The sequence below is a fragment of the Meriones unguiculatus genome, chromosome 1 (assembly GCF_030254825.1).
Source record: "Meriones unguiculatus strain TT.TT164.6M chromosome 1, Bangor_MerUng_6.1, whole genome shotgun sequence".
Lineage (NCBI taxonomy): Eukaryota > Metazoa > Chordata > Mammalia > Rodentia > Muridae > Meriones > Meriones unguiculatus.
In genome coordinates, this window is record NC_083349.1 from 37,347,653 (window position 1) to 37,363,478 (window position 15,826).

A 15,826-nucleotide genomic window follows, 5' to 3' on the forward strand; every position below is an offset into this window, starting at 1 on the left:
AATAAATGAAAAATAAATAATAATAATAAAAATAAATAAAATGAAAATAAAAATAAATAAATACATAATATAAACCCCTCCCCCTAAAAAGAAAATGTGTCCAATGCCAATACTAAAGTATTGTTTTATATAGTTTAGGTGATATCAGTGGTGTTCTATTTAGTGTGACCATAGACTTGCAATTTTGGAACTCATGTACCCGAAGTCATATTCAGCAAATGAGAATGATGCAACAGTGTCTGTTTCCTGCAGGGGCTCTAGCAGAGTTTCCATGCCTTTGTCTTTTCTAGTTTGTAGAGCTTTGTTCATTGTGCTCCTTGGCTTCTGGCTCTGTCTATGAGTTTCAGAGTCAGCAGCACAGCATTTTTTTAGTGGCCAATTTGCCTTTATGTGCTCTGCTCATACCTCTTCACTCTAATCAAAACTTTTACAGTTCAATTATATAATAAAAACTCAGGAATGTCACCTCTAGATTATTTTTTTATCACTTAACATTCAGTAGACAATGGAGCCATCATTTAACCTAGAGCAAATATTAAATAAATACATAAGTAAATCGACAGTAAATCACACCATTTTGATCATGCATAATTTCAAGATTTCAGAATTAACATTGTAATAGTTGTTTTGCTCATATTGGACAGAACAGCCCAAGGTAGGAAATTACTTATTTTGGTGCATAGATTTTGAGATTTCAGAGCAAAGCCCTTGGTTGCATTGATTCTGGCCACTGGGGAGAATATCAGTGTAACAGCAGGAGTGTGGCAGTAGAGGAATTTCACCTTCTGACACAGAGGGAATAAAAGACCAGAGACCAGGCCACACCTTCCAGCAGCCAGGCTCCACCTGCTTAATTTTTTTAAGAACCCTCCTCCATAAGACAGTGTCAGTGTTACCTAAGGACCAAGTGCTCAGCACATGTGCTTCTGGGAGACAGTTCATACTCAAACTAAAACACACACTGAAGTTGAATTTCAGCCATTTAATGCAACATTACATACTTTCTTTTACTTGATTTTTAAAACCACAAATGGGCCTGGAGAGATGGCTCAGAATTTAAGAGTGCTTACTGTGTCTTCCAGAGCATGAATTGAGTTAAAAGCACTCATCAGGTAAGCAAAACCCACAGGAATAAGGGTCCAAAATGGCAAGGTGTTGAATGGGAGGACCTGTGATAAGAAAAAAAGAAGATAAGAATGAAGAAAAACAAAAACAAAAACAAAAACAACAAAAAGCAATACCTCATACCAAGCAAATTTCTTAAAATAAACTATTTGCAGGAAGGGAAATGTCCAGGTCAGCAGAGCGCTAAGTGAGACAATGTTGACAAAGAGAACACAGAATACCTCAAATACATCTGCCTAAGGACTGATACCCACAGCCAGGGAGAAGAGGTGGTTCTCCAAATCTACAGCCTTAACTCCTCTCAGGCATTGTTTCCAGCTTTGCCAAGTCAACTCCTGTTCAATGACACAGACCTCAAGTTTCTTTGGATGTTTCATCAGGGTTCTGAGATAGAAGTCCTATCTAGCCCACCATTAAGAGAAATAAATATAGAATGCCAAATAAAAACAAGAAAGTCAAATTATTTCCATTTGAGAGGAACAGGGTTTTTGTGAATTTCAAAACATAAAGACTTCAGACACACACAATGAAAAAAAAATTTTTTTCTTGCTTAAAACTTTTAGAATGTTGTAGTAGTAGTCTAAAAAGACTAGTATGGGTACCCTAGTAATGGGAACAGGGACTGTCTCTGACATGAACTGATTGTCCTGCTCTTTGATCACCCCCCCCCCGAGGGGGGAGCAGCCTTACCAGGCCACAGAGGAAAACAATGCTGTCACTCCTGATGAGACCTGATAGACTAGAATCAGATGCAAGTGGAGGAGGACCTCCCCTATCAGTGGACTGGTGGAGGGGCATCAGTGAAGAAGAGGGAGGGAAGGTGAGATTAGGAGAGTGAGGGAGGGGGCTACAGTTGGAATACAAAGTGAGTAAACTGTAATTAATAAAAAAATAAAAAAATAAATTTTTAAAAGACAAGGATGACTTTTTCTTTTCTTCTTTCTTCCTTTCTTTTTTTCCTTTTCACGTTGATCCTGGATGTTTGGTGGAAACTCAGAGTCTTGTTCAGATGGGTCATGGGTCTTATCCCTACCCCTTGAGCCCCTGCTGCCTTCAGCATGGTTAAGCTAGCTCCATGGTAGACATGCCTTTAGGTTTTGATACATAATGTTTCACTGTGAGATTTGTGGACCTAACAGATCATTATGTACCTGCTACCATGACTGAAAGACTTATGGAACATCCCAGGATACCATGCTGATCACAGAGCTCTGACATCCATCCCTAGAATTTTCTCCAATCACTGAATCATGTGTTTCTCTTTTAAATTTTTCTCTGGGGTGTTAATTAAACTGACATTTAATTTCCAGAGGTTATAACTTCCAGTAACTTTTCTCAACAAATAATTATTGAGATAATGTATAAGGTATATAATTTCATGTCATCTTTAATACAAAATACCCTTTCAATGACACATGACACAGAACATTTTACCATAAAAGTGTATTTGAAAAAAATCCATGAAAAGATATTGACCCACAGTACATGTAGAACATATAATATTCTACTGGTTTTAGTTTTCAAAATGCTGTTCTTAGCCCGCTAGGCTAACTTGATCTTTTAAAAGCAAACTTGTCTTGGGTAATTACTATGATTATTGGATTATTCAATTAAAAATGAACACTCAGAATGAAAAGTGAAATGATATCCAACTAGCTCAGGATGAACTAACATTCTGTCTACATAATGAGAGGAAAACAAGGTCCCAGAGAGGACTTACCCACAATATACCACCTGAGAAGCCAATGTGCTTGGCTGGGCATGAATGGTTCATTCTGGTTACTGGGTCCAGACAACTCTTAGCGATAAGAAGCACTGTGCTAAGTCATTAAGACTGTCACCCCAAAACATCTCTCACTTTAACGGAAATAAGAGACAGGCTATTGTGGAATAAAACATGAGTGACCATAAACCAGAACTCAGTTTGCCACAAATAACAAGGCCCAATTTGGAAATGTTTTCACGAACTTACAGTTATATGTTGTAAGAAGGCTTTGACAGTCCATACAGACATGACCAGAATCCAACTTGGGGTCACTATAGTAATAGGGGTGAAACGTTTCTTACAGAAAGCATAAATGACTCAAAACCTACCACAGATGGGTGACAGCTCACCAAAGCTGGGAACCTCGATGTTTAGCCATTTTCAGTTATTCCAGCTCCACCCCCACCCCCAGCCTCTTGGTTGTTGTCTCAGTACGTCAACTCTCAGGTACCGCTTCAGCAACATCTGAAGCACAATGAACACTTTATTCTCCAAGTTGTTGCACAACAAAAGGAAACAAGTGGCTTCTGGGAAGGCTTTGGAATGTCATCTCAAGATGCTGACTCACATTTGAAAACTTCCTTTTATCATGCAATATTCACTACAGGGAGGAAGATCTCTGAGACATCACTCAAACTGTTTAAAATATATAAAATATAACAAAGTAAATTCCAGGATTTTTTGATCATGCATCATTTTAAGACCTCAAAATTAGCGTTGTCTTAGTTGTTTTCTCACCACCGTAACCAAGTATGTGACAGAAAAAATTATTTGTTTTGGCTCATGGGTTCTGAAACTTAAAATCAGGGAATTGGCTGTGTTTATTCTTGACAACGGGAAGAGAGATTAACAAGCCAGTAGGAGTATAGTAATGGAGGTTCTTCATAACTTGATACAGAGAGAGGAGGAGACTGGCAGGCAAGTACAGCCTTCCTTCTTCAACTAGGCTTCACCTGCTGAAGTTTTGGAGTACAGCACCTGAGGACCACATGCTCATCCTACATGCTTCTGGAAGACAGTTCACACTCAAAGCAGAACAGACACTGAAGTATAATTTCAGCTGTTTGAACCAAAGGTGAAAATTAAATAAACCACCAATCTTAATAGACTCGAACACTTTAGATTGAGTTTTAAATTCTCTATTTCAACTCAAGCATTCGGGTTCTATATTTAGAAATCTCCCACTAGCTTTGTTTTAGATATCACTTCTGATATATGAGTTTAATGATAACAGTTGCTTAAGTTACTTTTCAGGGAGTTGAAGGCTGCTTCTTCTAACCCTTGACTCTTAGGACCACCTTTTGGTGTTAAAGGCTATATGCTTAGATTATTAACCTAGTGATTTTCTGAACAGGGAATCTAATAAACAGTTATGAGTTTTATTGTGCATTCACAGACCACTGACTAGTTATCTTTTCATATGTCTTAAATAATTTGATTCCTTTATCACTCAAATATTCTGAAACACTATTGTATTAAATAACATTCTCTGGAGCAATGAGATAGAGATAATGGATATATATATTGCAAGGGGATTTATTAGATTGGCTTTAATAGATTATCTATTCAGCCCATGAGGTTCAGCACTTTAGCCATCCCAGTCTGGTACTAAAGTCCTAGAGGATTCCTAGAGAGTTGATGGCTTTCAGTCCTCACTGGAAGGCAAGAGAACAAACTGTAACTAATAAAAAAATAAAAAAAAAATAAAGCGAGTGTGTGACCCCAAGATCAGAGTGACCCCTAGACCATTCCTTTTTCCAGTGTTAATGTTGTCCCTGGGCAAATGCTACAGAGCAAGGCCAGTGCTCTGAATTTGTGAGTGTTCAGTGCTTGAGCTGAGAAACTTCACTTGATAGAAACACAATCTCTGTGTGTTCTGCTTTAGTTTGTTGCAAGATGAATTTGAGGCTAGGAGTCTCTATTGGGGGGGGTCTCCCCAAAGAAAAAACTAAACAATGTTAACCTCTGCCCTGCATTTCCCTGGTAGAAAATGGTTGGATGTTTATTTCATTCATGACAAATTCAAATAATCGGGGATTAAATAATTGACTCATTCGAAGTTAGACTAGACCTAATTTGAGAGAGTAGAAAAGGGTTGGTGATCCTGAGTTGTTGTGCCAGTATGCTGTGCAGCTCTGACAGGTTTCCATATCCAAATAATGGAGCTTATTTTCTTTTTTTCATCTTATATCTACTTGTTGAGCTGTGCTCTCATGGTTATTAACTATAAATAGCACATTTAACTGTTAAGGAGTTTGGCAAATCATAAAGGTGGGGAAAGACCACCATCCCACCATATCTTGAAATCTCAGTTCTGATTTAATGCTCTGTTTCCTGGGGCTCAGTGACAAGCCTGACCCCACTTGTACTCTTCACTCAGATGACCTAACTAATGCAATTTAAGTTATGAGTGGAAAAGTGGAAAACAAGAATTGTTTCTAGTAAAAGGATCAACATGTTGTAAGACAATCTATGCATAACACAAATGAAGTTGTCATGGGGCAGCTACAAAAGATTGCAAATGACCTCGTGCTTGTGTCCAGCATTTTTATTAAGAAACAAAGTAGAAAGCATAAACACACACACACACACACACACACACACACACGCACAGTGTTTTATTGACAGAGTCATTGTTAATCTCATGGCTGCCAAGTTTGAAAAGATGGCCTTGACCCATAGGTTTAGCAAAAACCTTTAATTATCTAACAAAATCTTTAATCTACAGTTAGTTTTAGAGACTTTACTATACAGTAAGTGCCCCAGATGCCAGAAAGACATGTCATGTCTTAGCCAAAGGAAACAAATAGAAATGACATGATAAACTATGAGAGGAGCCAGAGGAATCAAAGGTGGTGAAATATGACTAGAGGGAGAATACTAACTGAACAGAAATTAGTCTGCAAATGCACACATTTAGTTCAATACATGCTTTTTAGCATTAGCTTATCATTCAAGCACAGGCAAGGGATACTTGTTACAAATTATTTAAACCCAACCCCTCAATATGAGCAAGAATGATATTGTATCAGACAAAAGTATAGGCAAAATTATGTATCAAAACCTAAAGGCATGTCTACCATGGAGCTAGCTTAACCATGCTGAAGGCAGCAGGGGCTCAAGGGGTAGGGATAAGACCCATGACCCATCTGAACAAGACTCTGAGTTTCCACCAAACATCCAGGATCAACGTGAAAAAGAAAAAAGAAAGGAAGAAAGAAGAAAAGAAAAAGTCATCCTTGTCTTTTTAAAATTTATTTATTTTTTTATTAATTACAGTTTACTCATTTTGTATTCCAACTGTAGCCCCCTCCCTCACTCTCCTAATCTCACCTTCCCTCCCTCTTCTTCACTGATGCCCCTCCACCAGTCCACTGATAGGGGAGGTCCTCCTCCACTTGCATCTGATTCTAGTCTATCAGGTCTCATCAGGAGTGACAGCATTGTTTTCCTCTGTGGCCTGGTAAGGCTGCTCCCCCCTGAGGGGGGGGGGTGATCAAAGAGCAGGACAATCAGTTCATGTCAGAGACAGTCCCTGTTCCCATTACTAGGGTACCCATACTAGTCTTTTTAGACTACTACAACATTCTAAAAGTTATAAGCAAGAAAATTTATTTTTTTTAAAAGTCTGGAGGCCAGAATTCCTCTGTCAGAGTTTGGCATTGTCAGGCAGTGTGAGGACTAACTTCTGGGTAGCAGACTCCTGACCTCACCTTGGATCTTTGCATAAAAGAAATTGCCAGGAGAGACTGGGCTGTATTTTACTGATAGAGTGCTTGTCTAGTATGCATAAAGTTTTGGGATCAATCCCTAGCATCACAAGTGGGGATCCCTTTCATGACCCACTTCATCCCAAAGGCTTTATTTCCTCACACCTTGTCACTGTGAGTTAGGATTTCAACTTGTGTGCTTTAGGGGAAGCAAGCATTTGTTCCATGTCAAAATTTCATCTGACCTGCAATTAATTTTGGTTACCCAGTCTTTCACTTTAATTTGAATTATTCATATTAGTCAGAGGTTCAGCTACTCCTGTAAGGAGGAGATCTTATCTTGTCAAGAATTTCATCTTGACGGAGTCCTGGACAGAAGTGCAGTCTGATGAGATTAGTTTTGGTAAAGTTAGGTGTTGTGGTCTGTGCGTTTCTTGATATAAGTAAAGACTCCATAGGCTGAATAAATGGCTCATTGGCTAATAGGGCACTACTCTTGCAAAAGACAGGATCTCTATTCCCAAGCTTGCGTGTCAGTTGATTCACAACCACCTGTACTTCTTCTAGCCTCAAGAGATCTGGCCTCTCTCTCTTCTGACCTCCTGCAGGCACTGATACTCATGAGCACATACCTTCCTCCTACGCTGGCACGTATTTTTTTTTTTAATTTGAAAGTAAATCTAAAAACAAAGCAGCCTTATGAAGAGTTGGAGACAATCACATAACTATTACATTATAAAATATTTTAATTATTTATAATCATTATATTACAGAATAATTTTTCTCTTTCCAGTCTGAGAATAGATGGAGACATAGATATAGAAGACAGAGCTAGAGATAGATATACACAGTTTAGCTTGTCACAGAGAAGGAAACAATAAATTAGTCTCCGCTGAGGACCTCATGTTAAATTACCAGCTCTGGCATATGATTAATATACCCAAAAAGTAGGCGAACCTGGTATCTATCATCTTACCAATGCTAGTTTTTTCCTCTATAAAGGAAAAAGGGAAAAACAATTTTTTAACTTGTGTAACCATTCCAGAAATAAACTTTTCTAAAAAGTAAGCCTCGGAAATACATCTGTCAGGCTTGTGGTTTCTGGGAAGAAAAGATCAGCTTAGCCAACACAGTAAATTTGAGGAACGACTGGTTCCTACACACTGCTTTGTAAATACCTGGGAAATTAGATGGGCAGGCACAGTAACTGTCTCCAAAGTTTCCCTTGGCTACATGCATAATGCTTGATTTGAAGAGCCTAGTATTACATAATTATCCTTCTTGTGTTTTCTTAATACAATGAATGATGTGCCCATTCAGAGAGCAAGATGGTACATCAAGTGTGTTGTGAAGCTTGTGCTTTTTTTTTTTTGTTTGTTTGTTTGTTTTTTGGGTTTTTTTTTGTTGGTTTTTTTTGGTTTTGTTTTGTTTTGTTTTTTCTTCTAGACATCAAATGAAGCAGCTTTGAATCTACAAACAACTGTGACTGCAAACACAGCTGTTTGGGCATTGGCCTAAGCACCACTCTGTGCGTTATGTAACAGCTGTTGAGAAATTGTACATTTAACTCAAAAAGCATTTATGAAAGAGAAAGCAGTTCAAGTTTTCAAAACAAGGGGGTGGGGAGAGAAGTGGAAGGGGAGAAAAGAATATTTAAAGAACATGAACTTTCCTATCCAGACTCAGAAACGATAAGCCAGGTATTCAAGAACTGCTGAATCTAGGGAAACTATCTCTTTCATAGATCTGGCTTGATTCCTATTTTTTACATATACAAGTCCATTAAAATGTGCATTTATTTGTCTGTTGTTTGTTGCTCATTTTAGCTGGCAGAAAATATGTTGAAACAGAATTGCTATGTCCCAGAAAGATGAAAATGTTTCCCATCTGTTTTATTAGAAAAGTTCACCATTCCCCGAGTTAACCATAATTTCCACATGTATAAATACTCACTGGGGGACCCCAAACTGAGATTGAGCCTATGTGGGGATCACCTTATGGATATCAAGGTAGGGCTGGAAAAGAGGAATAACAAACTGGGGTGCTTTGTCTGAAGTGAGATTTCAGCCTTTATACTTTGAGGTCTGTGATCATAAGCTGTTTTCCTCTCTATGTTTACAAAATGAGAAACTCAGGTCAAAGTGGAAAGAGAAAAAGGTTCTCCAAACCCTTGTTCCTTCCCCTAGCTAAGTCCCATGAAGGGGAGGTGGCGATTTCAGTACAAAGAAGTTATCGCTAATTCTTAATAAGCAGAACATCCAAAGAATGTTATCTTGTTCCTTCCATATCTTGTGCTGGAGCTTCAATACAGAGAAGCATTGTATTCAAAATGAAAATGCTGCAGTTAAAAATTGTCCTTTACAAAGTTCCCAGATCAAAACATTTAGAATTTAAACTCTTAGGGAGCGGTATTTACATTCTTTCTTTCTACGTTGCTTAGAGTAATGACTCATGAGCCCAGACGCGTCCCGAATCATACATTACTTTCGCTTTAAATGAATTTTCACAGATGACTTCGGCATGATGCTCTTTGAAGGTCTGTGAGTGACAATGAAAAGTCCTGAGCAGCTTTCTGTTCCCACCGGGAGGTGGGGGTGAGACAGTTTAAGGATTCTGATATCACATGAGGTTGCTGATTTTTTTTTTTTTTTTTAAGCTGGGGAAGATAGAGTCTAGAAAGAGGGCATTTCTCCCTGACAGCACCTTGATCTGCTGGGACAAGGATGGATTTGCTGGTAGCCATGTCCTGCAGACTCATGGTTCTCTGCTCCTCAACTACTAGTGACAACAGGTCTCTTTAGACTGCTTTTAATTTCAATGTCTTTGGTTCCAATGGTTCCTAGTCTGTTAGAAGGAAAAGTAAAATAGTAGCATAACAAAACTTGAAAAGGCAAAGAAAGAAAAAAAAAGGAATAACTAGCTTTCAGTGTCAGGAGCAGCTGCACACACAGCCTTAGCACAGGTTTGACTTGGTAAATTAATTCATCTGTAAATAGTGAACAGTCTCCAGATGGGACTTCAGGGCTGAGGTGCAGGTTCCTAAAGGATTCACATTTAAAGGCAAAGGCTCCCAGCCCTAGGTGTTACAAGGGAATACTGCCCTTTCTGCCCTGCCCTGACTCTGCCCATCCAATCATATCCCAATATGCAAATGACCCTTAGTGCAAGCAAATAAAAGGAGCAAGTGCTCTATCAGAACCAAACTGCTGAGCCTGTGTCACCTGTGTTCCAGGACCCAAACCAGCCATGTCCTCCCCTGCACAGCCTCAAGTCCCTGCCCCGCTGGCCAACTTGAAGATTCAACATACCAAGGTAAGTCACTTGTAAGCAGGGCTTTCCCTGGGGACCTGGTGAAAGCACAGGCTGATTGAGCCTCTGGAAGAGCTCTTTGCAAACAGGAAGACAAAAATCTTGTAAAGCTAGTGGCCCGATTCAGGGATGAATTCTAAACCATACCAGAAAACTTCTCATAAGTTTGTCTCTTGACATATGTCCAAGGGAGAGGGATTTTACTCTGTATGAAAGGTTCTTGTGCCAGAGTGCAGTGATCCACAGTGAGCTGTTTTAAGAACTGTGCAGTGGGCACTTAGGGCAAGGGAGACAAACAGAGGAACTTACTGGAAGGAGCCAGGCATGTGGAAACAGCTGGCTTGCTTGTTTATTTTTTCTTTCTTTCCTTCCTTCCTTCTTTCTTGTTTCTTTTCTTTCTTTCTTTCTTTCTTTCTTTCTTTCTTTCTTTCTTTTTTCCTTCCTTCCTTCCTTCCTTCCTTCCTTCCTTTCTTTCTTTCTTTTTTCCTTCCTTCCCTCCCTCCCTCCCTCCTTCCTTCCTTCCTTCCTCTCTCTTTCCCTTCCTTCCTTTCTTCCTTTCTTCCTCCCTCCCTCTCTCTTTCCCTCATTTTTTTCCTGTCTTTTTAAAGGAGAAATAGCACACAGAAACAATATTACATGACCATGTGTTCAATGACACAGTGTTAAGGTTGGAGGACTTAACTCTGAGTATCACATGGAAACTGTTGTCAAAATCCCCAAATTCGCATGAATTATTTGTTTAAGTTGATGTAGAAACTGTGCTTATTTATTTCTCCAGGAAAGTTTGTTGCTGTTGGAGAACCCATGTGATTGTTAGCTGATAAATATTTAGAGTCTCAAGACTTCAAAATCTTCAGCCAGGGAGAGTGAGGAAATGATCAGGCTGGGGTTTTCCTGAGATACTCTGAATTTATCCTGCCACATAGTTTCATGCCTACTTTTGTCACAGACCCTAGGGTTCAAAAATTAAGAAATAAGTGTCACACACACACACACACACATGCACTTGTGCATGCATGCACGCACACACATACTCATGCACATGTGTGTGTGCAAGTGCACACACACACACACACACACACACACACACACACACACTAGAAAAGCCATTCAAATTAGCTGTGTGGTATGATGCAGAAAGTAAAGAGGTGAACTTTTCAACTCTCCGGGGAGCCATGTTGACTTCTGCATAAGCTAATGAAAACCAAGAGTATTAAAGTAGATGACGAGGAGCCAAGTGCCCACTTTTGTGTATTTATATCCTTATGCATAAACTTGGGTGGCTTTGAAACACTGAGGCCTTTCGCATTTTCCTGAGCACCTGAAGTGAAGGAGCTGCCTGGCTTATGGGCTCTTGCCATGGGACAAGGTCTGCAGAGAGAAGTGAGTTTTAGTTACAGCTCAGGGGCAGTTAAAAATACACTAAGCCTGATTTCACACATTTTGAAAAGAAAGAAAATGCTTATCAATACAGGTAATTTTTTCCTTTTTCTTTCTTTTCTTTTTCTGTTTTTTTTTTTTTTTTTTAATTGGTATATGCAAGTTGTGGTAAGTCCATAATCTCCCTCCAACAGCTTGCAGATATCAAAAGTATGTACAGACCACAAATTTCAAACTCTCTCCCTTACTTTTTCTCATTTGAAAGAAATTCCTGTCAATATCTGTACATCCAGTGTTTCCTGAAGGTTTGAATCATTTACACTTATTACATTTTAGCCACTAAGAAAAGTCTAGTTTCTGTGACCCCAGCTAGGAATGGACTTTGGTCGCTGAGATGCTGCGTCACTCTTTACCTCACTTGTGTTTTTATGAACTTTGCTGAGCTTTTGTGTTTGTGTGTATGTAAATCTTCGAAGAAGTCTTTAATGTTAACTATTTTCTCACTGAGTAGAGTTTAATTTATTACTTCTTCTGGAAGCATGCAAATGAAAGTACTAGAAAAATGAGTTGTTCCTTTAAGTCCCATACAAGCACAGGGCCTGTAATCCCTTAACACAGACAGATGTTTCCAGATTGAAGCCTCTTCACTGCAGAGGAGGAAATTGCATAAGGAGGAAATACTAGGCAGGATGATGGGGCTAATTATTTAAGAGGCAAGAATGTGTTTGTGTGGTGTTCAAGGACCTCTCTAGTTAATAATAAGCAATGCCGCTCACTGAATTTTGATTGTCTGTGTATCTTCTATATAAGCCTGCTCTACTCAGTAAGCGTTATATCGTTTGATGTGCTGGTTCTGGCATTTTCACACTTGGGAGGACACCAGTTATGTATGCAATTAAATCTCAATAGGAGCTTTCTCTATGACTGCGCACGTTCCTTTTCCTGGATCCCAGTGAAGAACTGTGTTAGGTTTGCACTCTTAGGTAGGTTGAAAGCGGTGGCTGTTAACTCAGCTCCTGGTTGCAAACCACCAAAGGCAGCGTTTGGGAGGATTTGTCCAATTACCTTTCCTGACCAGTATCTTGAATTATGTATTATTTTCCCTAGTGCTTTTTTGTTTCTTTATTTCCTAAAGCAACTTGTTGTTTCATGCCAGTGGCCTAGAAAACAATAAGCAACTAATAAAATAAGTAAAAAGAGTTTAACAATAGTCAACCAGGTGCATAATCTTAACCTCCAGAGTGTTTCTTCTAACCAAACAACTCATCAATGCAACTTTTTAGAACTTAGCCTCTAGTTTGATTCCACTTTGATGCAGTAAATGAAGTTTAAAGTTTATGAACTAGTATGGAGGCCCCAGTCACATCCCTGTCTTCATTACCCGCATAGGAGTCGTGAGTAAATGCCACATGTGACCTCCATTACTGCTACTGAAATTATGCAGGAGGAACTCCTTTGAAAGTTACAGGAATCGTTGTCAACTCTGTCATCAACACCTGCCTCTGCTTTCTTATATAGGATTTGCATATATGTATATATCTTATATATATATCCTATGTAAGATATATGTATCTGCCTCTGACATAAGATAAAAGTGTAAACAGTCTCCCCATTTAATTAATAAGAAGCACTTGAGAGTTTTTAAGGCTTACCCAGACTTTCAGAAATTTGAAATTTTTTTCTCTCATGGGATTTTCTCACTCCAATTTTTCTTTCTCATTTCACTCTCCTTCCTCCAATAATAGATAAACAGGAAATTCAAGAAGTCAAATGTTTTCACATCGGGCTCAGTCTTCATTGACACTTAGCATAATTGTCGAATTTAACTCCTTAACTTATAGTTCTTTCATGCTCAGAAGACATTTTTATCTCCTAGGGATATGTCACATGCACAGAAAATAATTACAACCAAAAGGTTTTACGATAAGTTCATTTACTTTCTCACTGCAGCCCTATTGGAAGTTCTGACTTCTTTTATGTAGACGAAGAAACTAAAGGGCTGAGAAATATGAATGCGCACAGCTGGCACACAACACTAGCCCTTGAACGCTGGCTGCCTGCCCCCGTGCTAACATGGCCACCATGGTGACTTTAGGGCATACAGTTCACACGCTGTGCAGTCTTCACTTTGACTTTTGCCTGCCCGTTCCTGAGTCCTGGAGGATGGGGACCAAACTTTTCTGGATGCTTCTCTCAGGCCATAGGAAGATGCTGTTCACTAGTTTTGAGAGAAAGGAGGCAGGAGAGAGGGCAGACAGGAGAAGCTTTGTTCACTGGACTGAAACGAAAGGTCTAGCTTGGGAGAGACTGAGGAAGAGGCTGAGACACAGGTGCGCACTTCCAATGTGTACTGCATTACTTCAAGCCCTATGGATGGAAGTTTAGTTACAGCAGGGGATTTTGTTCTTAGATGTCTGGTTTCATTAATATCTCTCTCTCTCTCTGTCTCTGTCTCTGTCTCTCTCTCTCTCTCTCTCTCTCTCTCTCTTTGTCTGTGTCTCTGATTCTCTGTCTCTCTGTTCTCCTTTCTCTCTGTGCACATGACTGTGAGTGTGTATGTTTGCACACACACACATGAGCATCTACCTCTGTACAAAAAAAATTATGAATGATTTACTTTTCAGTGCTAAGCACACGTTGAAGTATTGAGATGTTTAGTTACTCCAACTTTTTTTCTTTTTTTATTATCTCTTTTAAAATTCTTACAATTTACAAATTCATGCTACTTAATATTTCAAATGCCTCTTCCCTGGTTAACTTAATTTTTCCCATTTTATCACCCTTTCTTCAATTTCCCCTTTTCCTTTGTTTAATAAATTTGTTGTTCCACTATTCCATGAAAAGTCAGATGTTAGAATGTTGATATGACTATTGACTCCAGAAATCATATTCTTAATGGATTTATAGGGCAGCAAACAAGCAGCTAGAATATATTAAATAGATAATTGTGGAATATGCTTAAAGGATGAAGTCAGAAAGCTGGAAGGATATGTCAATGGGATAAAGTGGAATAGGAAATAGTGTGGGCTTTAAGAATGCCTTCCTGGACCACACGGGCTGATGGAGACTGGGGAAATTTTGAAGATGCTTAAAGGAGGGAAGAACTATCCTTGAGATAAAGCTGGCTGTGCTATGGTTGCCTTTATTTGGAGAAATCTTTTTCTAAGTTCTAACTAAAACTAAAACTACCGTTATTTTCTCAGGGCTTGGAAGCAGTTGAACAAATAGCTGAATTTCTGTGAGATAGAACTATTTAATTACGAAGACCTGGATTCAATGTCCAGAGTTCATACTTACATCATACCCTAACCTTGGCCAAGCTTCTAATCTACTTGGATTTAAGGGTTTTTTTTGTTTTGTTTTGTTTTTATCTATGAATTAGCGTTTAATAAAGTTGCTACCTGGAAAAGCGGCTATAAGGATTAAGTGAGTAGTTTACGGAAAGTAATGCCTAACACTTACTATTTGGTACCTTCCTGAAGCCCAGACTCCTGAAATTGCTCAGTTTTCAATGCTAGTGAAATTTGTATCTTTTTACTTAATACAGTGTGAACCTCATTTCAACTGTTTACCTCATTTGAGATTAATAAATAACTAGTAGAAAAGAATGAGAAAATATTACTAATGTCCTATTTCTACGGTTGGGAAGCTAAGTTCAGGGAACATGGTGACTTATTTAAGGCTATCCAGCTCTTAAGATACAAAACCAAAATATAAAGATTATGGATTGTACCATTTCAGATGGCATGTTTCCATAGTGTGTCCTATTCTTCCTGACTACTAAAGACAGTGTATTCCAATCTTATTCAAAAAAACTTACCAACACAAATCCCAAAGTAAATCACACATACCATTTGAAAGTTACTGTCTTCGTTTCTTAAAGATTGTTCACCTGCCTTTTCCAACATAGGCTATAGCGGTTAAGTGTTTCTCTTACTCCTTTCCAAAAGGAACGGACTATTTGAGAAACGTTTAGAGAGTGTGGGGGACCCATGTGAAGAGCAATCCAACCTGATTTAATGCCTCTGCTCTACCATGATGTTTTCTTTAAAGGGAAGAGGGTCTGATTACTATTAAAGAGGAAATATACACAGAAGTTTCTTGAGACTTCTATAGATTAATTTCGATTCAGGACAAGTAAGACGCACAGATGTGGTTTTGTTATTTGTTGGGAGTGGTGGTGCTACACCTCAAGATAAATGCAGCAACATCTTTTCTCCTTGTCTGAAAGAGTTTTAAAACAAGGGCAAATGACTATGCAGTTACATTACTAGTTGAGGAAAATGTTAAGCGGAAATATCAGGAAGTCTTCTTATTGATTTTGGTCAAGCTCACTTTGTTTCCACCCTGCATTTACTGCAGATAGCTTTCAACCATATGTTATTTCCTGTTTTATTTCCTTTCCCCTTTTCAATTTATAATCACAACATTTTGATTTGATGGCTTGGGGCTTAGGTTAAAAGTAGTAATGAGAAATCTGCCCCTTTTTAATGTTTAAAACACCACTTGGCCTGTCCTATCCACCTATTGCTAATGC

The 15,826-nt window shown here is 38.8% G+C and overlaps 1 protein-coding gene across 3 annotated transcripts in view; it reads left to right on the forward strand.

Annotated features, from left to right (window-relative positions):
- Aldh1a1 (aldehyde dehydrogenase 1 family member A1) overlaps positions 1–15,826 on the forward strand; it is a 147,213-nt gene that overhangs the window by 86,994 nt on the left and 44,393 nt on the right. For all 3 annotated transcript variants that reach the window (XM_060387341.1, XM_060387340.1, XM_060387346.1), the window contains one exon: positions 9,833–9,912. In XM_060387341.1, coding sequence (XP_060243324.1) covers positions 9,847–9,912 — 66 coding nt within the window. In that variant the 5' untranslated portion in view covers positions 9,833–9,846. The remainder of the gene's footprint in view (positions 1–9,832; positions 9,913–15,826) is intronic.